The 26,931-nt window shown below is 37.2% G+C and overlaps 5 protein-coding genes across 6 annotated transcripts; 4 read left to right on the forward strand and 1 right to left on the reverse strand.

Annotated features, from left to right (window-relative positions):
* Window positions 1-290: 290 nt before the first annotated feature.
* Window positions 291-2,573, forward strand: LOC108992797 (photosystem I assembly factor PSA3, chloroplastic-like). Its single transcript, XM_035693380.1, has 3 exons — window positions 291-852; window positions 1,030-1,194; window positions 1,942-2,573. The coding sequence occupies exons 1-3, from the start codon at window positions 448-450 to the stop codon at window positions 2,263-2,265; spliced, it is 894 nt and encodes a 297-aa protein (XP_035549273.1). The 5' UTR covers window positions 291-447; the 3' UTR covers window positions 2,266-2,573.
* A 73-nt stretch (window positions 2,574-2,646) lies between these two features.
* Window positions 2,647-6,136, reverse strand: LOC108992808 (formate dehydrogenase, mitochondrial). The gene is made up of 6 exons (XM_018967455.2): window positions 5,748-6,136; window positions 4,756-4,927; window positions 3,978-4,518; window positions 3,656-3,780; window positions 3,076-3,188; window positions 2,647-2,987 (listed from the first exon to the last, which is right to left on the reverse strand). Exons 1-6 carry the CDS (start codon window positions 5,835-5,837, stop codon window positions 2,874-2,876), a joined length of 1,155 nt encoding a protein of 384 aa, XP_018823000.1. The 5' UTR covers window positions 5,838-6,136; the 3' UTR covers window positions 2,647-2,873.
* A 1,555-nt stretch (window positions 6,137-7,691) lies between these two features.
* On the forward strand, window positions 7,692-13,799 carry LOC108992807 (protein farnesyltransferase subunit beta). Its single transcript, XM_018967454.2, has 14 exons — window positions 7,692-7,898; window positions 8,101-8,187; window positions 8,568-8,673; window positions 9,086-9,121; window positions 9,660-9,742; window positions 9,841-9,894; window positions 10,414-10,465; window positions 10,699-10,763; window positions 11,812-11,868; window positions 11,967-12,039; window positions 12,238-12,324; window positions 12,407-12,596; window positions 12,712-12,836; window positions 13,292-13,799. Exons 1-14 carry the CDS (start codon window positions 7,780-7,782, stop codon window positions 13,526-13,528), a joined length of 1,371 nt encoding a protein of 456 aa, XP_018822999.1. The 5' UTR covers window positions 7,692-7,779; the 3' UTR covers window positions 13,529-13,799.
* Window positions 13,800-16,330: 2,531 nt separating this feature from the next.
* LOC108992855 (CASP-like protein 4A1) lies at window positions 16,331-19,251 on the forward strand. Of its 2 annotated transcripts, none has more exons than XM_018967545.2 (3): window positions 16,331-17,097; window positions 17,525-17,660; window positions 18,558-19,251. In XM_018967545.2, exons 1-3 carry the CDS (start codon window positions 16,472-16,474, stop codon window positions 18,744-18,746), a joined length of 951 nt encoding a protein of 316 aa, XP_018823090.1. In that variant the 5' UTR covers window positions 16,331-16,471; the 3' UTR covers window positions 18,747-19,251. The 2 variants fall into 2 exon arrangements, with proteins under 2 accessions (XP_018823090.1, XP_035549278.1); XM_035693385.1 differs by lacking the exon at window positions 18,558-19,251 and adding an exon at window positions 18,059-18,551 and having other exon boundaries at window positions 16,352-17,097.
* A 2,811-nt stretch (window positions 19,252-22,062) lies between these two features.
* Window positions 22,063-24,304, forward strand: LOC108992854 (2-methylene-furan-3-one reductase-like). The gene is made up of 4 exons (XM_018967544.2): window positions 22,063-22,280; window positions 22,973-23,293; window positions 23,515-23,674; window positions 23,924-24,304. Exons 1-4 carry the CDS (start codon window positions 22,071-22,073, stop codon window positions 24,202-24,204), a joined length of 972 nt encoding a protein of 323 aa, XP_018823089.1. The 5' UTR covers window positions 22,063-22,070; the 3' UTR covers window positions 24,205-24,304.
* The last annotated feature ends 2,627 nt before the right edge of the window (window positions 24,305-26,931 follow it).

The raw sequence follows: 26,931 nt of genomic DNA on the forward strand, positions 1-26,931 counted from the left end.
GGTACCCAACGCCGAGTACCTATAGTAGAATTGTTAAAAAATATTGCTTAATCATAATTCGAGAAGTACGGTCTTTATTTTACTTCAATTTGAGAGTATTCATTAAGTGTAATATATAAAATATTTTAATTATTTCACTTATCAATTTAACTCTTTTTGAAAACATGATAACTAAAAAAAAACTATTTTTTTGAGAAATGAGTTTTTGATATTCTCAAAAATCTCAGAGAAATTAAATTATACTTAAATATTTTATATTTAAGAACGAAAACTGCCTCAATTTAATAACCGAGCTTATGCAAAAAATAATAATCGTTAGCACTCCATTCCCAGACGGTACGCTGAAACAACTAAAAATCATCTTCCTTGCAGATAAGATATGTACGTAAATGAGAGGCGCACACACATATATATCATCAACGAGGTTAACTTGCAGGTTTCGCTACCATGGTGGTTGTGTCGACTTCCACTTCCACTCTACCATCTCCCGGCACCAACCTCTCAACCCATTTCACCAATACAACAATCTGCAAGCCAGTCTCGCCCCTACTACAGTTCTTCCAACAAATCTATGGCTGCCCCACGAGACCCAGTAGGTCCAAAGTGCCGAACTCTAGCGGGGTGGTCTTGTCTGTTCGAGCTTACATGGAGAATCCCAACTCTGTCTCTGGTTTCGTCAACAAGGTCATCGGCTCTCTACCTGTTGTCGGCCTAATAGCCAGAATCCTGAGTGACGAAGGTGGCCTTGGCGGCGATGTTATTGATTTCGCAGAGTTCAGAAGGCGTGTGGGCAAGAAGTGCAGCGTTTCTGATTCTAGAGCTCTCTACGAGTTCCAAGATCGACGAGGCCGGGTAATAATCCTTTCTAATTTTCCTAGTGCCGTGTGGAATGGAAAATTCATATAATCTACAGTTATCGTTTTGATTCATGGTGTTGATAAGATAAGAACGACATGGAACTGCTATAATAGTTGTTTGTATTGTGCATGAGAGGAAATTGAGTTTGAGCAGAGGTTTCTTTCTGGGTAGGCAGGGGATCCATTGTATGTTCTACTATGCTGTTGGCTAGCTGCCGTTGGTGCTGGGCTTCTCAAATCTGAGGAGATTTTGGAGGGGGTAGCGAGGCTTCGGATTTCAAATGACATCGAGTTTGAAGAGGAGACTTTCGTCGCCATGATGAATGAGGCAAAAGAGGTCGGCTTTCTAATTTAATTTGATCATCACCTATTATCCTTCCTCAAATTTTGATGAGCCCCTATTTCAAATCTTTTCGTTCAAATCTTGAATTGCATTTCAAAGAATTATATCTTAAATGACTGAATTCACCTCTTTTTCCAATCAGTTAAAGCTTTGAGACAATTGATGGTTTAGCTTGTTGCAATCCTATTTATTGCCAACTCAAATTAGTTCTGACAAGTTGCAGTATAACAAAATTAGAGAAATTCTATTTGCAATCCTGAATGAGAGACTGCGTGTGCAATCCCATTGATGAATGTGGGTAAAAGGGAAAAAAATATTATTTTAACAAGGATATTATTATAATTTTAAAATTTTTTTAAACATAACTTTATAGGCTTGCATGAACAGTTTCCATTTGGAGACTGTATGTAGGCTAACTCAACAAATTATTCTAATCATTTAACATGTAATATAACTATTAGTAGAAATATTCATACCCATAATTTAGAAAAAAAGACCCCCGATGATAATAGTTTGGGAAAGGGCTTTAGAAAATTCAATCTGCAATGGAGGTTGTTCTATCCCATTTTCCTTGGAAATAAAATGTTGGAGGTTGTTGTCAGCTCATACATTTCAGTTTTTCCTTTCCATTTTCATCCATGTGTTGAATGTTGATCTTGAGTCCTTGATCCACTGAGGCTTCAAATCTTTAAGCTATTCTTATATTGATGCTTATTGGAAATGGCTTTTAAACGACTGTAGAGACGTGCAAAGTCAAAGGTTACTAATCCGGCCATCCCAATGGAGATTCGAGTTGAGAAGGCTCTTGAAGCAATCTATGTTTGTTGCTTTGGGAAGGACCCGATTGAGGATATAGATAAGAGTCTATTATATGTCATACTTGGTGCTGTATTCCCATCAGTCGTGCAATCAGAGATTCAAAGGATTGTCGATGAGAAGGCGAGGAGAGTAGCAGAAGGCAGTGATGAGACCAATGTTGTGGAGCCAAGGCCTATAACAAAAGAAGCCGTACAGATGCAAATGAAGGACCTCGAATTCCTTAAACAAAACAAGGACACTTCATGAAATTGCTCCCAGTTTTGTGACTACTAAGTAATTGCTTGAGCAAAGTATTGAGAGCAAGACTGCAGGAGTTTTGTCTTTATGGCATTTGGTATCATCGTCAGACTGAAAGTAGTCACAGATATTTCAAACTTGTGATGTTCATGTTTAGCATACAGTGAAATTGATATCTTGCTATTAAAGCAGAGTTTTTTCCCCTTTGATTTTGTCTTTAGGATGAACTCAGACAAGTTTGACCTTGATTTTTATCCCGTATTGCTCTGTGTGAATTAATCTGATTTATTAAAAGTTCAGTGTATCCTTTTGATCGATATTGTACAATCAACCTGTTTTTGGAGGCATGTGAAGTGGACAGTTCCATTTTTTTCCCAGTTAGTTGCCATCTGCACGACGAAATTCTAAACCTTATGGGTAGATAATTCTCAAATCCCAAAGAAATTACACTCTCTTCATATGGTTACATTAATGGCATGGCTGCAGCCAAAATGGTACACGGAAGACCAGAAGCACGATTTTTCCAATCCCAACGAGATCAGATTATTACAGGACTTTGCATGTTCAGCAGACAACAAATTCAGACTAGTAGGCTGTGCACACAAGAAGCATGATTTTTACTGGTACTGGCTTGCTAGTTTGCCCTCCTTCACAATATAGTGTTGAGGAGGAAATTCTTCACCTTTGAAGTACCTATCAAGCATATCCTTGACTCCAGCAGCATATCGCAGCTGCACAAATTCCATCGCAAATTAGAGTTCTAGGGAAAAAATCAAACAATGAAATGGAAAGAAACATCAAAAGAGAACAAGACAGTACCTGTGCATCAATGGTGGTGCCAGAAATATGAGGGGTCATGGCCTGGTTTGGCATGTAACGCCATGGATGGTCCTTGGGAGCTGGTTGTGGGTACCAAACATCACCACCATAACCTGGACAATCAGGAAACAAAACCACTTCATTAGCCACCCAGAGGAGATTGGCAAAGATCCTTTTCTTCTTGATACTCGACATATTGCACGGGGCAAATTGAGGTTGGGTACCTCCGTGAAAAATTGTCAATAGTTTCTTACTCTCTGAAATCTAATATGATCGGATATAAGGACAAAAAGGAAATCTTGAAGAGAAACATTAAACTTTTGATATGGTAACTTTGGACTCATCAGATTAATAACCACATTTGGTTTCACATCACGTTTTTCAATTGTCTCATTAAGCAAGTTAATGTAGCCCAACAAGGAATGAGTGCTAATATGTTTAGAAAACAGACAAAGAAGAAAAAGAAGGGAAATGCCAATCCTAAATCGTCGGTCACAATGGAATTATAACATTATACTAAAAACTGCAGCAAATAGGTTTCTTTGGAGATTCATTTACTTTAGGCCAGGTTTTGCGTTACCTGCAATATGTCCGCTAGAGCAAGCATCAGCAACTGCTTGTGCATCCATAATTGCTCCTCGAGCATTGTTAACAATCAAGACTCCCTTCTTACACTTTGCAATCCTTTCTTTGTCAAACAACCCTCTGAGTCACAAGATCAAAATTATCATAAGTTTGAAATCCAGGGCGTAATCCAATAAAAGTATGAGTGCAGTAGAAACAAGACATCGAACGGCTGACGAATTCATATTGTATCACCATATGGTATCTGAAAAAAGTGAGATCCCTGCAATGCCATGGTTTCAAGTAATGCAAGATGACATATTACTCAAGGTCAGTACCTTGTCTTGTCAGTTAGAGGAGTGTTGATAACAACAATGTCACATTTGGGAAGCATTGCATCCAGATCCTCCTCAAACTTTGCCCCAGTCTGCTTCTCTAATTCAGGGTCCATCTTCAGACGATCATGATAAAGGAGATTACAGTTAAAAGGTTTCAAACGTTGAAGCAAAAGCCTTCCAATTCGTCCAGCACCAACAGTTCCAACAGTCTTTCCCTCCAGATCATAAGCCCTGTGCGCAATAGCTGCAACATTCCAATCCCCACTACTAGCCTGATGGTACCCAGGTAAAAAGTTCCGGACAAGAATGAGTATTCTCATAAGCTCATCTTCTGCAACTGAGACAACATTGCTTCCTGTGACCTCTGCAACAGTTAATCCAGCGGCAGCAGCAGCATTCAAATCAATATGATCAGAGCCAATTCCAGCTGTGAGAAGCAGCTGCAAATTCTTGGCCTTTTTTATCCTTTCTGCCGTAACGTAGGCCGGGTGGAAGGGGGTACTAATGAGTACGTGGAGGTCAGGAATGTGTTTCTCAAGTTCTGGTGTACAGGTACGAATAAATTCAAAGGAAAAAAAAAAGGACTTAGCTAGCAATATTCAGCATGCCAACAATTCTAACTACTAATATGATTTAACCCACAATTAGAAATTTCAAGTTAGTCACATAAGAAATGCTGCAACACATTCGAAGAGTGAACAGCCAAATAATTACTTCAAATCATGTGCAATCAATTTTTGTAAAACCGAAGGTACGATCCGATTACATAAATACTGACCACAGTCCGGTCCTTCTTTGTCATCAGTGACAATGTATTGGTGACCTTGTGATTCGAGCCACTCGCGTATCCCCAAAGCTCCCTCTACACAACCCACAAAGTTTGGATTCAAAGAAGCATACTCATTGGCCTTGTAAAACACCCCCACAATTTTCTTGCTTCCAGGAGAGGCCTGTTCACGTTGAGAGAGACAAACATCAGCTCACAAACTATAGGAATGCATCCAAGAGCAATTACATACTTATACCAAAACTCTGTTACAAAGCCTTCTATGTGGAAGACCAATAAACATTTTCCAAAATCAAGCTTGGATTCCCCATATACTTGGGCTCTTGTCTATTCTTATGATCAATAAAGTTTCGTTTCCCAATCAAAAAGCTTGGATTCATAGCCATCATGCATTATTGACATTTGGACAAACAAGCTTCTGATCGACCTACTTAGAACATTTCTTACAGAATGTTAATCAAAATAATGCGCCGATCAAACAATGAAGGCTAACACAGCACAAAACCTCTGTCGTTTAAAGAAAACAAAACCAAATGTCTGTAACGATTTGTAAAAATTTTTATGAATGATTCGCCTTAATTTGTTTATTACGATAATGATCATGATCATGAACAGTATAATAACTAAAGATATTGCATCGGGCCCCTGAAGAGAAGTTCTATGGTTGACCAATTATATGGCCCGTGAGAGCCGTAGATTACCGATAAGCCTTTTTTTTTTGTTTTTTGTGGGGGCGGGGAGTGGCAGTCAACACTTTTCGCGTGCGACGTACCAAACGAACCCCTAGGTATGATCATCATGATCCTAGTCGTCCGATAGTCGGAAGAGATTCCACCCACCGACTGTCATTTAAAACATTAATCCAGAACTTGTTTGTACCGATCATCTGAATTTGGCCCCAAAAGTGGGAGGAGGAATAGGAAGAACCACAAGAACAAGAGCAAATTAAGTTTGTATAATATGTTAGAAAAGGAATTTCTTACATGTAGGTCCCTGGTGAAAGTCGAGGACAACGAATTCCTGGAGGAAGCAAAAGATTTAATCGCAGAAGTAGCAGCACGCTTCATAGCCATCTCCGACGGTCTCTCAGTACTCTAAAGTCTATGAAACCGAGATTGGAAGAGAAAGGCTGTACTCTGGTATTTCTTCTGTGTTCTTTGCGCAACCTCTGCTCGTTATATATAGTAAGAAAGTCTGCTCGTGAAGTGAAGACCCAGGAAGTCGAAACTGGCTTTTACTTCCCTTCCCAAATGATCAAGTGCACTGTACCATCGCGTTGCTACACGGGTGACGGATGCTATCCTACGCATGAAGGAAACGTGTGGCTTGTCTCGTAGTCACCTGTCTTGTGGTTTCTGTGCTGTAAATTACAATTATGGAACAATACTCAAATTCCATCAAACTTTAATTTACAATTACTTCTTATGGCAAATGGCAATGACCATTTTATTTTTCTTTTTGAAAGTATTTTGAGGTTTTTTTAAGCATCTAAAAATAAATTTCCAATTTGTTTGATTTAGTTTGTATTTCTTAACATTTGAAAGAATGATTATTGTGATTGATTACAAATTAAGAGGTACTTTAAAAGGATTTATGAATGAATTTTGTCATAAAAAAATTATAAATTGATGTAATTTAATATGATCTATTAGATTATAAAATTATTTTTATTATAAAATAGATATCATATTAATATTATAATTTTTTTTTATATATATAACTTATAAGGGATGAGATGTTTGAATCTAATTTTTTTATTTGGATAATCAAGGTATATAATATCACGTCATCAAACTATTGGCAATGTATAATTCTTTTAATAAAACTTCTATGTAACTAATAACAATTTTCTTCAAGCGAATAACGAATCGCTCGATAAAATAATTGATTAGGTGCCATTGTTTTTTGCATCGGGATGAATGTAACTATTGTGGCGACTGAGTAGGTGATCATTATTGGTACCATATTATAGTAGTTTTTTAATTTATTTAAGAAAGCAATCGAAACTCGTGGCAAATTACAATTCGTCCACAGCCGCCTCAAAAGTTCAATTTGTTTTTGATTTGTTCATGGCCGGTGTGCCTTCTATTGAAGCTTTGGGATACACCCACATGACACATACTGCCAGTTAGGCTTTGCTGGCCGCTTCCTTGTCTTGACATTAACCGAGGCGTGTTGTGGAGGGGCATCTCGGTCATTCAGTCATTGCTGACTTGATATCCTGATAACGACAGATAAAATCATCTTACGTGGAGGGGAAAACGTTATCTGGTGGAGCTTGGGTGCTGGCCTGTCGCTGTCATTGGTGCGCCCCCCATTAGCTTCAACTCTGGCGTTGTTCTGATCCGTTTCTGAATTTTATAATTTTTATTTTTATTTTAAATAATTTTTCGTTTTTTATTTCAAAAAGTGAATTTTATGTAGGGATTTGTTTAAACTATATCTCAAAATACATGCATATTATTATTACTATAATTAAATAAATAAATAAACTTCAACCTTTGGTCTCTATCTATAACCCTTCCTTATTTTTTATAAGATTATAATGTAATAATGTTTTTAAAATTTTTAACATTCAGACTGATGAGTAATATACATGACTTATTTTAAGTAATTTTTTATTATAAGAATAATACTATATACAGTAATAGAGTGTATGAACGTCACGTAATCGTTTTAAAAAATAGAAGGTTCACTATTATTTTTATTTTTATTTTTTTATAACTAACAATTGGTTTTTGTTTCTGTTGATATATAATGATTATTTGTCATAAGTAATAAGATTAGAGTGGGTATAAGCCACGTAGATGGGTCGGGTCCGGACTGATGATGGTCTGATAGGGGTGTGATTGGGGCAAGGTAGCCCACCCGTAACAGTACTGGGCCTTCATTTTCGTTTGTAACATTTCACGATTGGAGATACGTTATTGTAAGAATATTGAGGTAGGACTTGGACATGTGCCTGGAGACGCGCCTCTGCAGAAACAAGCCGAAGTTTGGTTCAGTCTAGTAGTGATGGACTGCTCGGCGGCGACACCGACGGTGACTCAGCGGGACCAGTGGATGGTCGAGCATCAAGTTTTTCAGATATACGACCTCTTCGCTTCCCTTCCCCGCAACGCCAAGTCCGCCATGTGCGAATACTCTCTCCACCCTCGCATAACCCCCCCCCCCCCCCCCCCCCCCCCCCCCCCCCCCCCCCCCCCCCGCGCCGCGAAAAAAAAACTAGGGTTTTCTTTACATTCAATCGCCTTCTTGTTATTTTTTTTCAATTCATTTATGTTTTTTTATAAATCATGATTCGTTGGCTGAAAATTGACTTGATTTATTTTATAGGTTGGAACTTCAGCGTGATAATCACATGGAGTACCTCACTAAAGGTCTCAAACGACTCGATCCCTCGTTTTCCGTCTTGGATGCCAAGTCTCTCTCTCTCTCTCTCTCTCTCTCTCTCACACACACACACACACACAGTCAATTTGTAAGTATGCTAATATTAGTAATCTAATTGCGGCTAATTGTTCCGTAATCGGAGAAGAAATTCTTCAACAATACTTGATTAACACTCAAAACTGAAATAGATTTTTTTTTAATAGTGCTCGACTTGGGGTTATGATTTGGGTTTTGGGAATTTGATTAACGTAGTTAGCCGCTTCTGATGCTGTGCGAAGTGCTGGTTCTAATTGAACGAATAACAAATAAATGTTTACACTGTCTTTGCTTTTATGAGAAGGTCTTGTGACAAAAAAAATTTACTGACATACTGTATATTGTTCGTACATTGGTTTTCTATTATTGTGCAGTCGACCTTGGATTTGCTACTGGATCCTGCACGCTATTGCTTTACTGGGGGAGTATGTTGAACCTGAACTAGAAGACAATGTCATTGAATTTCTTAGTCGTTGTCAGGTGTGCAGGTTTAATCAGAGCTCATTGTGTCATTCTGCGTCCGGAACCATTCATATTCATAATATCGTGCAGTTTAACCCTCTCTCTCTCTCTCTCCATTTCTTGTTAGTCGCTTTAAACAAAATGAATGTTACCAGGCATCACATATTGACAAAGTACATCCCTGGACTTTTTGGAACTCAACTTGATTCCTGTTGCTTTATCCTTAGTCATAAACCCTTTTCCCCTTTGCTAAAAGAAATCCTACAAAGAGGTTCATTTGGGAGGTATTTTCTGCTTCACTGGAAGTTTCTAGTATTCTCCATCCTATGCTGTAGAAGCCTTGATTCTTCCAGTATGATGCAAACCTCATATTCAATTGCCTCTTTTCCTGACCTTCCTCACCAATTCTATTTTAATCTTATACCCGCAGGACCCAAATGGTGGATATGCTGGTGGACCTGGACAGGCAAGTAAATGATCCATTCTCTGTTGAGATGGTGTTTGCAATGATGTATTTTCTTGATAAACATTACCGGCATCATTTGTGGTAATTATTATTTTTATTGTCTCTTGCTTTCTTCTGAACTGTAATAAATAAGAAGAGAGGACAAAATGGCCTTGTGTTGGCTGATAAAATAAATTATGCTATCATGATCTTGGAACATTTGGTTACGTGTGTTTTCAATAGAAGGGATGGTTATGAATCACATGGCATGCGTTTGTTTTGACTCAGTTGTGTCCCATCTGTGAAGCTATCCTACTCTAATTGGATTTGATGGTTTTTGGTTATCTTTCTTTTGTTTGGTCCCATAGAGTTCTCTTTCATTTTTTTTTTTTGATCAGAAAAGAGTTCTCTTTCATAATCTAATGGGTTTCAAATATTTTCCAGTTCTCTCTCTGAATCATTGTTTTGGGGATTAGCCTAGCATACTTTTTTCATATAATTCATTTAGGCTTTTGATTTATTTCCATATAAACATTAACTTATATTATATTCTGCTCAGATGCCTCATCTTGCAACAACCTATGCTGCAGTAAATGCACTCATCACTGTGGGTGGTGAGAGATCTTTGTCATCAATAAATAGGTGGTCTGTCGCGGTCCTTGAAGTAACTCACTTATTTTGCAATAGTGCATATTTGAACTATTACAACTGACTGGGATGAAATTTGAATTGTTTTGCAGAGAAAAGTTGTACACATTCTTGCAGCGAATGAAACAACCAAGTGGGGCCTTCAGGTTGGCATCATAAAGTTTGTGTAGTCTAAATCACGATCTAGTTTTACATATGCCATCATTTTTCACCTGCACTTTCAAGAGAATGCCTTTCTAGTGTAGTTCTATCTATTCCTCTTTGTCTACAACTTTTCCTATCGCCCCTTCCCATTTGGTAAATGTTTTAGAGTTAGGGCTATAAGGTTATGGGGCAGTAACTATGTGATATTCATGTATAATTTATGAAGTTTGAGCACAAGTGTTTGATGATAGAGAACGCTCATTGGGGGAACTTAGAGAGTTTTTCTTTCGAACTCTATCTATGGGCGAAAGTTCTTGTATTGAATGGGGTAATTAAATGATTTTCTTTTAGCATTTCCTAGCCCCTAATCTTTAGCTTGTATTAAGGTGTTTCCGCTTGTATACTCCTTGTGTACTTGGGCTATGTCCATTTACTTGCCTTAATAAAATCTCTTATTAATTATCAAAAAAATAGTTTGAGCACAATATTATTACTCTTCAATAACGCTTAATTTTTATCAGGATGCATGATGCAGGAGAAATTGATGTTCGGGCTTGCTACACTGCCATTTCTGTAAGTTAGCCTGTTCTTTTAATCTGGCACACACAACACGTGTGCTACTCTCTCTCTCTCTCTCATGCGTGCCTGCGCTTTCGCTCTCTCATATTTGGTACACAATAGAAATATTGTTCCCTGCTTCCACATCAGGAGTATAAACATCCTATTGTTCTGTTCATATGTTGTTTTATAACAAATTATTTTTCAGTTTTCCCAATCTATGGACACAAATCTTTTTATATGATCAGGTTGCAAGTGTTCTTAACATATTGGATAATGAATTGGTTCGGAATGTTGGAGATTACATTGTGAGGTTGGTCTCTATCATCCATTACTCCTGGTTTTGTGCTAAGCTAGCTGGTCAGCATTGTTTCATTATTCTTACATATATTTACATGCCACGTTGGTCTTTCTTCTGGGAATGCTGTGTGTAGGAAGTGTGGCCTTTGTACAAATTATGGAAGAATCATGTGTTTGAAACTTTAAAACTTGCAAATTCAGATTTCTTCTTCTTTATATTAAAGTTTATTGTCAATACATGCTTGGTGCTTTTGTTTTTGAATCAATTGCATTATGCGAATGAATTCCCCAAAAATTAGCTCATTCTAGTTGAATTCATTTAATTGATAATAGAGGCATTGCTTTCTTTGATAAGTAGAGGAAGATAAGTATAGGAAGAAATCTCCTAAAATTATCTTGTTCTCTCCTCTCATACATCTTCCCCCTTTTAATAAAAGTGATGGCATGGAACCCCTAGGGGTTGGCTCAAGTGGTAAAGGCCTTGGACTTGAGGATATGCTCCCCCCAGGTCTAAGGTTCAAATCCCCTTGGGTGCAAAAAATCTCTAGGAGCTATCGGACTGGGGGATTTTCCCCTTAAGTTACCCGAGGTGCACTTGCAAGAAACTCCTTCTCGAGGCTTGTGCACCCCCGGGATTAGTCTGGATGATGTTCCTGGACACCCGATGCCAATCAAAAAAATAAAAGTGATGGCATGGAAGGATCAAATTTAACAAGTAAAAAAAGGGGGCGGGGAGACGTGTTCTCCTTTTTTGAATTCATTATAGAATTCAATTCCCAATTGAATTTTCTGAAGTTTATGCTAGTTTTGGTACATCTTGCATTCTAATGTTGCTTTCAATTTTCAATGAATACTGCACCATTGGTCTGTGGCATCGGGTCTGCACTATTTCGGAAAGCTTTTGGCTGCTTTCACTTCCTGCTTTTGATGGCAATGAGTCAAGTTTGTCTTTCTGGATGCAGATTAAAACAGTAGTATTGGGTTGCTTGCTTAAATTTGTCCTCAATTCCAATTCCTGGTTAATATAGTTAGTAATTATTTATCATGCCATCTCTCTGTAGTTGTCAGACTTATGAAGGTGGCATTGCTGGGGAACCTGGCGCTGAAGCTCATGGTGGGTATGTTTCCCTCTTTCCTCCCTCTTCCCTGTGTATGTTTAGTTGGTTCTCAGTTTATTCTCGAGGTTTCCTAACAGATTTGACTATTTGATTGTTAGGTACACCTTTTGTGGGTTTGCCACCATGATTTTGATCAATGAGGTTAATCGTTTGGACTTGGCTGGTTTACTCGTAAGACACAATTTTCTCTCTTTATGGTGAATGATATAAGTTATTTCCTTATCTGGCTTTATATAACCTTTGGAGCAATTTCGCCAGATTACTTCTGCTTTATCTCTTGATATAATTTTTATGATGGTTTTTTTCTTGTGATAATTGCTGTTAACATGTCTTTTAGTTTTTCTTTATGAAATGCATGCTATTGTGTAGAATTGGGTGGCATTTCGACAGAGCAGAGAATGTGGATTTCAGGGGAGAACAAATAAATTGGTTGATAGTTGCTACTCATTTTGGCAGGTAATTCTCTACCCCTTCGTTTTTCTAATTCTGAGTGTTCCTTCTGACTTATGGTGGAATTAATACAAAAGAGAGTGACCAGGGAGGTGTGTTTGCTTTATTACAAAGAGTACATTCTATTCTTGATGAAGAACTTGGAAACCTGCATTCTGGAGGAGACTGCACTAATGATTCCCAACAAACTGGTATGACATCTGATATATCCAAAGGGGAAGAAGGTTCAGGCGGGACATTGTCTCAAGTTGATGAGACTTGCCATTCTAGGCTGGGAGGTAAAATAGTTTTTATTTACCCTTTTGCCTTTGACTGGATTAAATTTTTGCATCTTGATCTCTCTAACTCATCCATGTCGTTTGTGATGACATTTATCTCTTCACTCATTTTCAGGTCTGAATGCCCATTCTCCACTAAATTTAAACAGTATTGGCTATAGTTTCATCAAGCAGCCTGCAGAAGAGGAACCTCTTTTTCACAGTTTGGCTCTGCAACAATACATACTTTTATGTGCACAGGTTGGGATTTGACTTGTAATTTAACAGTGTGGCAACTCGATGCCAGATGAGTTTTTTTGTATGCAAATTAATGTCTGCCTGATTATTGCTAATTTGGTTTAAGATTTGTTTGTGAAAGGCCCAAGTAATAGGTTGCTTTTAAGTTTTAGTGCTGTAAACCAAGTCTGAACTAGAAATGCTACTCTAGCAATTTCATGCAGTTTGAGCTTCTAATCACGACGATTATAACTTCTGATGCAGTATTAGTCACCTTCAGTTCTTGGAACATTTGACTAACGTCCCATGCTCCAAGAATTCCAATTAATGGACCACAATTTGAATGTTCAACATACTGAAAATTGCATTTTTGGCATCCTTTGACTTTTGATGATTTTGTATTCTTTGTTGATAAATTATCATGACATTCTATTATGTATTCTACTTTCATACTTGCTGACATAATATGGTTGATGCAGGTGATGGAGGGCGGATTAAGAGACAAACCAGGGAAGCCTAGGGACTATTATCACACATGTTATTCTCTAAGCGGCCTCTCAGTGTGTCAGTATAGTGAGTCGCCGGACGAGGATTCTCCACCATTGCCCAGTGCAGTAATGGGTCCCTATTCCAATCTCTTGGAACGCATCCACCCTCTCTTCAACGTCGTCGTAGAACGATACTATGAAGCACATGAATTCTTTGCGACGTTATGAGCCAAATCATCAAATGCTTGTTTTTTCAATCTGCAGGACCGAAATGTATAACGCAAACTGCAGTTTGTGAATCTAGGACTGAAATGTAGACTGCAAGTTAGGTTAGGACAAGTAAAATAGTATGATGAATGGGCTTCTTGTATCTCGCACTGGGTTTAATCAGTTGTAAACTTTCCCCCAGGGGGGAGTGTATTATTAATTAAGAAAATGTGAAAACCATGAACTACTTGCTTTTACTTTTTGACAAGAAAAATGCTAGTTTGTTCACTTACTTTGCTCCCTCACTTTAACTGTTTGTATATTTAATTTAATTTTTTATTATTTAATGATTAAGGAAATGATTTTTAATGTATTGATGTATTTTTTTATTTTTAAAAATATTTAAATATGTTAAAAAAAAAGAAAAAAAAAAAAAGAGAGGCAAGTTTGTGCTAGCAACATGCCCAGCGGTCACAGCAGCCTAGTATGACTCTTTAGAGAAACAAAAATTCTATATACAACCGATTTGCGTCTTCGCCATGGCAAACAAAAATGACGGGATTTTATTTTTGTTTCGTTTTCCTTCCTTCCCCTCTTTCTCATTTGATTTCGTCCTCGCTTTTGATTTCTTCCCCCCATTCGAAATGCAGTCCCTTGGATCCCGTGGAATTCGCCGCCCCTATTGCTTTTGAATCACATCCATGTCAATCCTCTCGATCAAAGTCCGAACTAAGGCAGCTCTTATAAGCTCTCGTAAATCTTCACCATCAACGTTAGACCTCAATGAGCTGGCATTGAAACTTTTCAGTAATGTGGACGAGCAACCCATGGCCTGGTTGTAGCGTACTCTTGTGGCACAATCTGTGATGCGTCACACATAAATGTCTCTTGATTTGCCCATAAACTTAATGGGTGTCGTTAGAAACCGCACAAACTTGTTTATATTTAAGCTTGGAATAAAATGAAACTAATTGTAGAAACAAAAAGTTCAAAATATTACAGATTGAACTATCTATAAAGAATATTCAGGAAGCGAACAAAAGTCTGAACGTGTGATTTTAGACAAATGGATGGGAGAGAACCTTCTCAACAAATTTAGCTAGAGAGAGGGGAACCAGGGAGTTAATGGGGGGACGTAGTGGGAGTGGGAGACTAGGTTTTGTAGAAGCAGGTTGGATTGAATAGAATATAGGTGCTAACACAAAGGACATGGTGATTGGTGGAATAAAATCTAATTATCTAGGAGCAAAGGCGTATAAGAAAACCAGAGATAAGAACAAGTTGACCATGCCGAGTTACCTCGTTCACGCACTCGACAATTTGATAAATTGTAGTTTATAGGCAACCCTCGCAATCAAGATGGCTCTTTGGTTGCTGCGAGGTCGGGGAAAAGAAAACATGAACACTATAAATGCTAAAACTTGGTTTGTTGGATTTCTTTTAATGGCGATTTTGATTAGATTCAAATTGGAATTACTTCAGGGGCATTTTAAATCAGACATAGATTTTTAATTGCAGAGATGGGTTATGGAGATTGGTTTAAGACTATAGTCAGTCTAAAGAAATCAAAAGATGGCAGGTCAAAAAATGCGGATGGAAAAGGAGGGAAGGAAGGAAAATGAAATAAAAATAAAACGGCATCGTTTTTGTTAATAACGTGGAATACGATGCCGTGACGGTGATGCAAACCAGTTGGATATAGAATTTTTGTTACAGAAATACTATTCATTGAAGCTCAAGCCTAGAAAGTGTATCAAAAGAAGCATTCCAGGAGGTGGTTTTACCGGTATTGATTGCTTTGGAAATTGATGCTAACTTTTTGGGGATGGATGGATTTATATGTTTGGTTTGGATAATGAGTAATAATATACGCATTGTACAATACCTTGAGCCTATTTTTGTGCCCACCGCCCGATGCCTTGAGGCTTTACCAAATCTGTCACCATCGTTTGGCTGCCCGACGGTGTGGTGGTCCCATTGTCTTTGTTAACTCGTAAACTGGTATCTGATTATTGATAGAGAGAAACATAATATTAAGAATAAGAAAAATGCAACTACTAAATTAAATTTGTCATTTTATTTTGATACTTCATATATTTTAATTTTTTTTATTTTTATTTTTTTAATAATTAAAAAAATGACTATATATTAATATTTATTTTATATTATTTAAAAATATTTAAAAGTATAAAAAAATTAATTTAACCTTACAGTTATTTAGAGAGTACTACTCAAGCGGTAAAGTTGCACCGCCCTAATATTAAAGCCTTTTAAGACCTATTATTTCTAATTTGAGGATTATTACCCATTTGATATATTTTTCTTTTTATTTAAGCCATTGCGAGAACTTTCTATCATTTTTTTATATTATTTAATTTTCTCATATTTATTAATAATTAGTTCTCCAATCATTTGATACATAATCACTTCTTATACTTTATACCGTTATCTTTTTTAATTTTAAAAATATATTATTTATTTTTTCAAATAAGATAAAATGAGTTGAGATAAAAATTTAAAATTAAATAAAATATTATTAAAATATATTTTTATAATATTATTTTTATTTTAAAATTAAAAAAAATTAAATTATTTATTTTATTTAATATAAAAATTTGATAAAATTATAATAATTAAATAAGATAAAATCTCTTGTAAAAACAAACGTGGCCGCTTTAATCTTCCAATTTTTATATTTTTTAACTAAGAATTCCTGTCAAATTCTCGCGTTGATGCAAGACTCAATTGGGAAGAAAAGGAGAAAATAATAATATTAAAAATCTGAGAATAAAAAGATAAAAGAATCAGAGTACCAACCACCAGGTTTTGACGTTTGGTAGGGGTGCATTTGGTATCAAAAGTGAAAACTACCGAGTGCTGGTTCCGCAACTCTTCTTCATCAGGGTTTCCTCCACAGTCCAGAGTAAAAGGGGAAGATCTATTTCTGTGAACTCGAACCAAGAAATGGAAAAATACAAAGAAGCAGACAAGGATAAAGAATCAGAAGCAAAGAATGAACCAAAAAACCATGCCCACTCTATCGAAAAAACTGAACCAGAACCAAAGCCAGAACAAGAAAAGCACATCATCTCAGACCCACCATCACCCGCCACCCACTCTTTCCCTCCTCATTCCCACCCAGACCACAAACCCCCGTCGCTACCATTGGACTCCTCATCCCCCTCTTCACTTTCCTCCGATCATTCCTACCACGGTCATGACCTCAATCACTCCTTCGCACCCGACCCAGATGCCCCACCGGCGGTCCCGGTGAATCGTTCGTCCCGGGCATACCCAGCGGCGGCGATTGCCAAGGTGGACCCTGGAGCACAAGACGGCTTCGTCAGCTTCGGAGAAGTTGAAGCAAACACTATTAGCCGTGATGGTGCTAATGGCGGTGGAGGTAACCGAAGGTTAAGACCAAATCTTTCGATACTGAGGAGGACGAGGTGGGACAACATGGTGAAGAAGGCGTTGTTGTCGTCAAGGATTTCTGGGTTTGTGCTTTGCTTGATCTCCTTTTCGGTTATGGCGGCCGACAAGGATCAGGGTTGGGCTATTGAGTCTTTCTACCGGTACAAGGAGTTAAGGTTAGTCCGCTTGCTTGTCAGCCAGTTACTCTCTCAGTCAATCTTAGGTTTCATTCAGTTAAAGTAGGACTCTATCCGTGAGAAAAATCTCATAAAAGGAAGCCTTTATTTCCAGGGCCTTTTTGGTTGTTTCCACAGCCATCTGAAGTAAAGCAGTCGAGGCACCTGACTCTGTCCCTCGAAATTCTATCTGAGCAACATGTATAGGGCCTATCCAGCTGAAAAATTAGAAATTTAAGAAGAAACAATTATTGTACTTTCCACAAAAAAAGGTGTTTAGGCTGTAGTTCCTTTAATCATATTTGGATTGGTGGTTAGCAGGCCTGGAAGTGTGATTAAAGTATTTCAGACCATGTAATTATTATGGGTTTTGTAATGTCTGTCAAATTTATGAGTATTTTTTTTTTTTTTTGGAATTTGATTGCAGGTACTGTATGGCTGTGAATGTGATAGGGTCTGCATATTCAGGGCTGCAAGCGTATGATCTTGTGAATTATATCACCACCGGGAAACACATAGTCTGGCACCCCCTCCGTCGTCACTTTGATTTCTCAATGGATCAGGCAAGTCTTTCTTTAGATTCAGTTATACCTAACATTGGCTCATGTTTTCTTGCACATGTTCTGGGGTTAGCCACTGGTATAGACCTCTTTTTTAAGAAAAGGAAGGGGGTGGGGTTTAATATGAATTACTGATAATCATGCTATTGGGACCACAGCTTATAGAAAAACTGGTGCATTTGGCCCTTGGAGGATGTGGAATTGTGTTTGCACAACCCTCAACTACCGAGTCTTTAGCGACTCTTATGTTAGGCATGGTCCCGCAGTGATTTTGCCTAGTTCACTTGATTTGGGCCGTATGGATTATACTTTACTCAACAGCCTTTTTATCACCTTTTTCTCTGCCTTTTCCCATCCTAGTGCCGCCGTTGCTTTCTAATATTCTGGTTTCTCTGTTTTAGATTGATCTCTTGGAAGAAAGTTAGCACTATCTAAAGAAAAAGAACATTCTGGTATGCTAATGGTTGCTTAAGTGTGTCAAAGAGCTTTGCTTAACGCGCAAGTATTACGGGGAAATGGTTTAATTTCTACCAGAAACTTTTTAGACTAAGGGACATGATTGTTGGCTCTTTAGCTTCTTGAATTTGAAGTCTACGTATGCAGCATGTCATTTTCAAGTCGATCAAGGAGTTCTCAAGGGATCAAGGGTTGCTACAAAAGGCAGACCTCTTTTCCATTCTGGCCCTTAAGACTGTATGTCCACAAATAAAGCTACCACAGAGTCATAATATGTTTTCACCTTTTTTCTTCTCTTTTTTTTTTTTTTTGCTTGCCTGCTCTCTCGTGCATACATGCATATATCTACATATAAATTTTACTTGAGCACGTTATGACTTCATTCTTAAGAACAATGTGCTGATATACCTAGCAAAATGTTTGGATTCTTGTTTGAGATGGCAGATGTTGACTTATCTTCTGATGTCAGCCTCATCATCTGCTGCCACCAGAGTTTATGACTGGCAATCCAACTGGGGTAAAGACAAGTTTCCTGAGATGGCAGGTGCATCCGTGGGATTGTCCTTTGTTGCATCTGTGGCCTTTGCCTTGAGCTCTCTCATTTCTGGTTATACCCTTTGTAAAGCCTCATAGTTAAAGACCATTGCCAGATCAGTATATTATACGGTCTTAAATTCCAAAGATTCTGTCTTTCCCCTTCCTGAAGTGCTAGCAATGGTAGATTGTTGAAAGGAGAGACTAATGCGAAAGAAACACTTTACAGTCTCTTGAGCCATGGATAATTATCATGGCCTCTTGATAAGCATATTTCTGCATGTATGTCACCGATATTCCACCTTATGACAGTTTTTTTCAGAGAACACTCAAACAGCTTGGAAATTCTGTTTGCTAATGTAATCACAGCAAAGGAGTTTTACATGCCGCAAGATTGTAGTACGGAGCTTATGTAGAGAATCAGTAACGTCAACGGGGGGGAAAAATCGGCAAAAACAGTTGCAGAGCGCTACTTGAGGCCACTGCAATGATTTGGTGTTTAATTTTAAGCTATGCTTTCCATTCCCTAGCAAATATTTCATGAGTTCTAATCGCCATACTCTAATCTGTGAATGCATTAATAAATAAAAATTGTTGGAGCTGACATGAATGTTCCAGTTAGTCTGATAGTTGGTGGCATATGGAACTCCATGTTCATGGATTAGGATACATGCTGGAAGAATCCATTTATACGTTAGAATGATTTGGGTATGAAACTTTGGAACTAGAGATAATTAGATAAGTTTGTGCATAGAGCGACTTCCACAATTACTAGATTTTCTTTTGGGTAAACAATAGATATAAACTCCACTAGAAACAACAGAATCCTGCATCCCATCATTTAATGGCTAGGTAAAGAACTTACCTTTTTCTGGATAATGGTGATTAGATAATAAGCGTTTTTACCCCCAATTCGCTAAAGCAATCGTGGCGTTGCGCACCATTGTGCCTTTGCCAATTAGGATCGATCAAATTCATTTTGGTGTTATCACCGATCCAAAAAAAAAAAATTCGTTTTGGTGTTACAATCCTACTTTTTTCTGGCCTTTGTCAGGGCTGTAGTCACAGAAGTAGAACGGTCAACGCCATTCCGTGATGCTTATGAATCAGACGTATGACCTAGTTTCGTATATAGTACATAACACCAACCTACGATGACACTGAATCTAATCTGGGTTGTAATGAACAGCAGCCACCTGGGGCCGCCCCCACATCTTCTGTTAGGTCATTGCTGATCTAGTAACTCATAAACGGTTTAACTAGTGCCGCATAGCAGCTACACTCATATATATATATATATATATATACACACACATATAAAACACATTTTCCCATGAGATCCACGAAGGTGAGTTCATAATATGTTATATACATGTAAAAAGCTACAGCCACCAAGATCCGGTATGATACGACTGACGTGGAGTGGCTTTTTAAATATTAAAAAAATATTTTTATAAATTAAAAAAAACAGATTTGGTGGACAGTGAGATGTGACGGATGGACAGTGAAGATGATGTGAGAATTAATTAAGGGTGGAAACTGTTAGGATCAGCACAGACGTCGGTGGGTGATACTCAGAAGTGGCTGAAACCAGTCGATTGGAAGAGAGAACCGATAGTCATGGTTTCTAGGTGCATCGGTACAGTTTTTTAATCTATCATCGGCATTTCTACGATAGAGGAGGGAAGCGTGTCATTTGTCATGAGTATGGAAATAAGAGTTGAAAAGGAAAAAATAGAAGAATGAAGAAGAAGAAGAAGATGGGAAGAAGAAGAAAATTAGGAGGTGTTTATTAATTCTATTTTGAAATGGAATAAGCCAAATGATGCATTTTCGTTTTTTTTCCCTGTTTCTAAACCTTAAAACGATGCCGTTTTATTCATTTAAGTGAAACGATTTCATTTTTGTATAAGTATAAAATTAAAAAAAAAATAATAGAAAAATCATTGTCGACCGGTTTAGCAGTTTATCCCTACTTTGAATCGGCGCCAAACTAGTTAATGTTGATTTTGATAAAATATTGCTACCCACCAACCGGTTCTCTACCAGTTTCGCCTAGTTCCCTGCTCTAGCGGCCCGTCTAAGTCGACATTAGTTGATTTCGTCAATTTTTGTACAACCCTAATGTTACCGGTTAATTAAACTTATTACTTATTAGTTACAAATAAAACGCTTTAAATATCGGAACGGTATACATGCAATATATTTTCATAACATATTTTATAAAATCACGTTAGTTTTATAAATTTTTTTTATAAAAGTATCTTTTATTTAAAGAATTTTGCTACTCATAATTTTATATACTATACATCATATTTATTTTTATTTATTTTAATATTTTTCTATTTTATTTTTTTATAATTAATTAAATTATTTTACATATTAGATAAGATGAAAAAATAAAAAAATAAAAAATTATGTGTATGGTATAATATAAAGATGATGAATTAAATTTTCCCTACAATTATAAAGCAAAAAATGCCCCACAAACGGAACCTCATGAGGCGGATGAGGATCCCGACTGACGTGACAGTAGCTATGTGACTTTTTTTAATATTATAAAAAAGACAAAACAAAAAACAAAAAGTGGAAGCTACAAAACTTTATTATTCAGTTTTTTTTTTTTTCTCTTACCATTTGAATATTGATCAAAACCATTAAAATATGACCTTTTGCATAATTTATGAATATGACATTGATCCAGATTATGCAAAACTGTCAAAAATATGATCTTCTTGTATTAATAGCAAATTATGACTTTTGAATCAATTTTTATAAAATTAAATTTATTTTGAATTAATTTATATAATTACGTTAATTGATTGAATTTATTTTTTTTAGGTGATGTAAAAAAAAATTATATTTTTTAATCCAAATTTAAAATTAAAAAAATATTAAAAAAAAAAAAGACTTAAGGAGATATTACCCCACAAGTTCCATTAAAAAATGAAGGAAAAGTTTCCAATATTGATTTATTATTTATTATTATTATTAAAGTTATTTTTATACCTGTGGAAGGCCATTTGCCTAGTGTCTGAAACTTTACAAAGTCAAACAGCCCCCGATGATGCATGTGGGCCCCAATGTCCTAAAACCCCGTGTCTTAATTTAACAAAAAATGATACGGACGGAGGCAGAGGCGTGCGTGGACGTTGCCACGTCAGTAGGTAGAATATATCGGTAGAAAACGTCGGTGACTGTAGAACCACTCTATATGTCGACATGCATGTTTTTTTAAAGAATTGCGCGGCGATCTCTCTATAAATATCCGGCTCCATACTGGTTCACAAATCAGCTCTCTCCCATATTGTCAGCAGCAAAAGAGAAAGAAACCAAGTTAACTCTTGACTGCCACACCACCCCTTTATCCGACAGTCTCGTCTCCTTCTTCCCAATTGCCCTGAAAGGTCCTTCTGCACACCAATGGCAGCCCCTTCATCTTTTACGATACCCTCCCACAACAAAGCTTGGGTCTACTCCGAATATGGAAGTGCTGTTGATGTTCTGAAACTTGACCCCAATCTTCCCGTCCCAGAAGTGAAGGACGACCAAGTGCTGGTCAAGGTTGCTGCTGTATCCCTTAATCCTGTCGATTCTAAGTGGATGAGTGGATTTTTTAAGGCCCCTTTACCCGTGAGATTTTCTTCCCATCTTTCTGAACTTGTGTCGTTATGCGGTTCTTTGTGCTTTCTTTCTTCTTTTTCTTTTTCTAAGATTTACCTTATGTATTCATGTCATTGAGCTTCATTTGTTCGGAAAGGAGGGGGGCAATTTTTCTTTTCAAAGTAGGTAAATTGCACTTTTGCATCCTAACCCAAGGAATTTGCAATCCCTTTAACCTTTTTAATTTTATCAATCAATTGCTAAACTATGTGATTCATGGTAGTCTTTTCGGAATTCTTTAAAGATCTTGTTATATTTGATCTTAATTTTTACATGCTTGTTACATGATTTCAGAAAACAAACAAAAAAATACACGAGAAAACTGGAAGTAAACACGCAGGACCGTATAGGAATATATGTCTCTAATATGACACAAGATTAAGTATAATAAAAAATCAGAGAAACTTTAATGACAGAGACATTACAATTGAATATAAAGTGAGACTTCGGAGGATCAGTTATTCAATTTAAACATATATAAGAAATATTGTGATTGACATGATAGAGAAAAATAATATATCATTAAGTAAAAAAAAAAAATAAATATTACATCAACCATTCCTAATTGGTATAACTGCCTTAATATGCTCAGTGGCGAGGATTAAATGTACATCTTCAAACTATTACTTTATATTGTTTTCTGTTTTTGTTATATCGTATAGACCGTTCCGGGACATGACATTGCCGGTGTGGTGGTGAAAGTGGGAAGCCAAGTAAAGAATTTCAAGGAGGGAGATGAAGTATATGGGGATATCAATGAGGCAGCTTTACAACCAAAAAGATTTGGCTCTTTGGCCGAATACACTGCCGTGGAAGAGAGAGTATTGTCTCTTAAACCCAATAGCCTAAGTTTTGTGGAAGCAGTTAGCCTTCCTCTGGCTATTGAGACTGCCTATGAAGGCCTTGAACGCACAGGATTTTCTGCTGGTAAATCCATCCTTGTTTTGGGAGGTGCTGGTGGAGTTGGGTCACATGTTATTCAGGTATACATACACTCTTTCACATTCCATGCCAGAATGTCCTCATGTCAACCTTGTGCAAAATTCATCTTTTGGTCGTTGCAAGCTATGCTATGTGAAGTTTCTTATGGTCACTTTACGTATCTCACAGTCATTATTAATCTTTTATTAACATTTATGGATTTAAAGCTACCATGTTTCCGATCTCACAATCCTGTGTATTTGACCATTTCTGTGTGAGGCAGCTGGCAAAGCATGTTTTCGGTGCATCCAAGGTAGCAGCTACTGCAAGCACTGGGAAACTGGAACTGTTGAAGAGTTTGGGAACTGATTGGGCTATTGATTATACCAAGGAAAACTTAGAAGACCTTCCTGAGAAATTTGACGTAGTATATGATACAGTTGGTCAGATTCTGAGTTCCTTTGCTTATAAATAGGCATAGCTTAGACAATTTCTGAAGTAATAGGTTTTCTGGGTGTCATTGCCTTGTGACCATAATCAACCAAAAGCAAATTCGTGGCCATTTTGGTCCGTCTGACACAAATGTTAATGGTTTTCTCATGATATTTTTTCCTGCCAATATAATTTAAGTTTTCTATTCTAAAGATTACACATAAGATATTGAAGATTGATTCTGGTGTAAACAATAACAGGGGAGGTTGAGAGGGCAATCAAGGCGATGAAAGAAGGTGGTCAGGTCGTGACAATAGTACCTCAACCAGCTCCAGCAACTCCACCACCACCAGCATTCACATTTTTTCTCACTTCTAAGGGTTCAATCTTGGAGAAGCTGAAACCTTACTTGGAGAGTGGGAAGGTGAAGCCGGTCATAGACCCAAAAAGCCCATTTCCATTTTCCAAGACTGTGGAAGCATTTTCCTATCTGGACACTAACAGAGCTACTGGAAAGGTGGTCGTGTATCCCATCTCTTGATAGGAAACATGTCAGTTTCAGCAATATATGTAAAATTAGTATGTCCTCATCAATGCATTAGGACTAGTAATAAGGAAGCGTGGCTGCTTGATTCTCTAATGCATGTGTTTTTATAGCTGGTGATGTTCAGCTTTTGCATCCCTACTCTGCTGTTCTAGTTGCTTGTTTTGTGTTGGGTTTTGTTGGTAATGAATAAGGAGGAGGAAAAGAACAATAAGAGTGTAAATTTGCGATGAATCGCTCATCTGAGACTCTCATGATGTTTGGTAGGCCTGCAACCTGAGCAGAAAATATCGAGTTTGTGCCCGACCCAACCCGCACTATTTAAGCTGCCAACCCAATCCGATCCGACTCATCAAAACAATATCGGGTTGAACCCGTACGACCCGACCTCATCTTAAAAAAATATAAAAATACTGCTCTTTCTTCTTAATGGGCAGAGGACCTTGTTTGTACCCATTTTCTACATATGAAAATTTCCAACCCAATCAAGAAAAGCAAGTTGCATGATAGATTAAGCTTACACATTTTTAGATCATTCAGTCAATAAATTCTATTATTTTTTAAAACTCTCATTGACCAAACACGAGATCTATGGACAAGAAAAAAAATATATCGAAGACAACAAATATCCCAACAAATGAAAACCCAGAAAGCCCCCAACAAATCCTCTGACAACAACAGATCTATATCAAATGAAACCAGAAACCAATAAACAAAAAAAATCACTGAACTCGAGGAAACAAGAGGAAAAAAAAAAGAAGATAAAATGATTTTGATTGTTTTGAAGTTGTCCAGAGCTACAGCCTACTAGGTAATTAATTGAAGATTGATTAGTAGGTACCAAGCCCCTCTGGACACCATCGGGCTTGAAGGTCTGCTATCTCCCTTGAAGGCTTTTGGGTTGCGTCTCTAAAAGGTGAGCTGGTTTTTTTACCTAGTTTTATTTTTTCTCTGCCGAAGAAGAACAAATTTTGTCCCAACCATCCCTCTCGATGATTCTTTGTATGTATCTTTCTACATCCGTCAATCTCCATCTCTTCCTCGCAATTATTATGGTCATTCTTTCTTTAATTGTTCAATTAATTTTCTAAAAAGTAGACCCCATGCCCAGTAGACCCTTCTCAGTAATTAGATAGTGGTTTAAGTTGTTTTTATCAGTCGGTTTACACCAAAACTCAAACCCGTTATTTTTATCAGATCGGTGAACCGATTATTAGTAGCCCGTCAAATGCCGAATTGGATTGGGTCAATCGGGTTGTTCAGATTTCCGGGTCATATGCACAGGCCTAATGTTTGGTAAAGCCTAATTTCGACATTCTCTTGTTTATGTAGACCAACTAGTCCTGACAGTTCTGTAGTTTCTCACAAAAAAAAAAAAACACAGATATATCTATAAGAAGGGCAAAGGGAGGAGTTACGGTTAATGCATGCAGTCCGATATTTATATTCAGTACCCGCTCTTTAGCAACATTAACATTGTATTTGACTTTTATAATACCCACATTTTTATTATTCTCTTTATTTTGAAGTTTTCCGAAAAGTTCTATTTTTTTCAACTTGAACAGTCTTAAAAAATGGGTCTGTATGAACTCAAAACTTCTAAAGATAAATACCATTCTTAATTCTAAATTTTGTTATCGGCAATCACACTTGTTGATGGTGCACATCTTAAATTGGTTTCATATATCAATACTTAAATGAGCAATCATTTAAAATGCAGCATATCAACAAATACGATTAAGATGACAAAATCTAAGATAAAGAATAGCATGCCTTACTCATAATTCATGAATCTAGATAATTAGGATTTAGGAGGTCATGTAGACCTTCAATCAAGTTGCCTGAAAAGCAAAAGAAAAGGTTTCAATGATGATAGACCGTGTCAAAAGGTATCCACAGAACAACAAAATGGCAGATCTCTTTTCCATTATCACAAAGTCGCAAGATGTTTTTACCTTCTACATTTTTTTTTTTTTTTGGAATGCCTGCACTCTCATGCATACATGCATATGCCTACATATAAAGAGCTAATCAATGTACTCCTATACCTAGCAAAATGTTTGGATTCTTGTTTGAGATGGCAGATGTTTACTTATCTTCTTATGTCAGCCTCATCATCTATTGCCACCTGAGTTTATGACTGTCAATCCAACTGGGGTACAGACAAGTTTCCTGAGATGGCAGGTGCATCCGTGGGATTTTCCTTTGTTGCATCTGTGGCCTTTGCCTTGAGCTCTCTCATTTCTGGTTATACCCTTTGTAAAACCTCATAGTTAAAGACCATTGCCAGATCAGTATATTATACAGCCTTAAGAAGTTCTAAAGATCCTATCTTTCCCCTTCCTGAATTGCTAGCAAATTAGCAGTACTAAATTGTTGAAAGGAGAGACTAATGCGAAAGAAACACTTTACAGCTTTGTAAGAAATTAGTACATGCTTGTGTTTCTCTTGAGCCATGGATAATTATCATAGCCTTTCGATAAGCATATAATTTCTGCAAGTATGTCACCAATATTCCGCCTTATGGCAGTTTTTTTCAGCGAGCACTCGAACAGCTTGGAAACTCTGTTTGCTAATATAATCACAGCAAAGAAGTTTTACATGCCGCAAGATTGTAGTATGGAGCTTATGTAGAGAATCATTTACGTTAACAAGGGGGAAAAATCGACAAAAACAGTTGCAGATCAGGGCTGCTATATATATAGCTAGAGGCCAGGCCACTGC

Source organism: Juglans regia, chromosome 1 (assembly GCF_001411555.2).
Source record: "Juglans regia cultivar Chandler chromosome 1, Walnut 2.0, whole genome shotgun sequence".
Classification (NCBI taxonomy): Eukaryota; Viridiplantae; Streptophyta; class Magnoliopsida; order Fagales; family Juglandaceae; genus Juglans; species Juglans regia.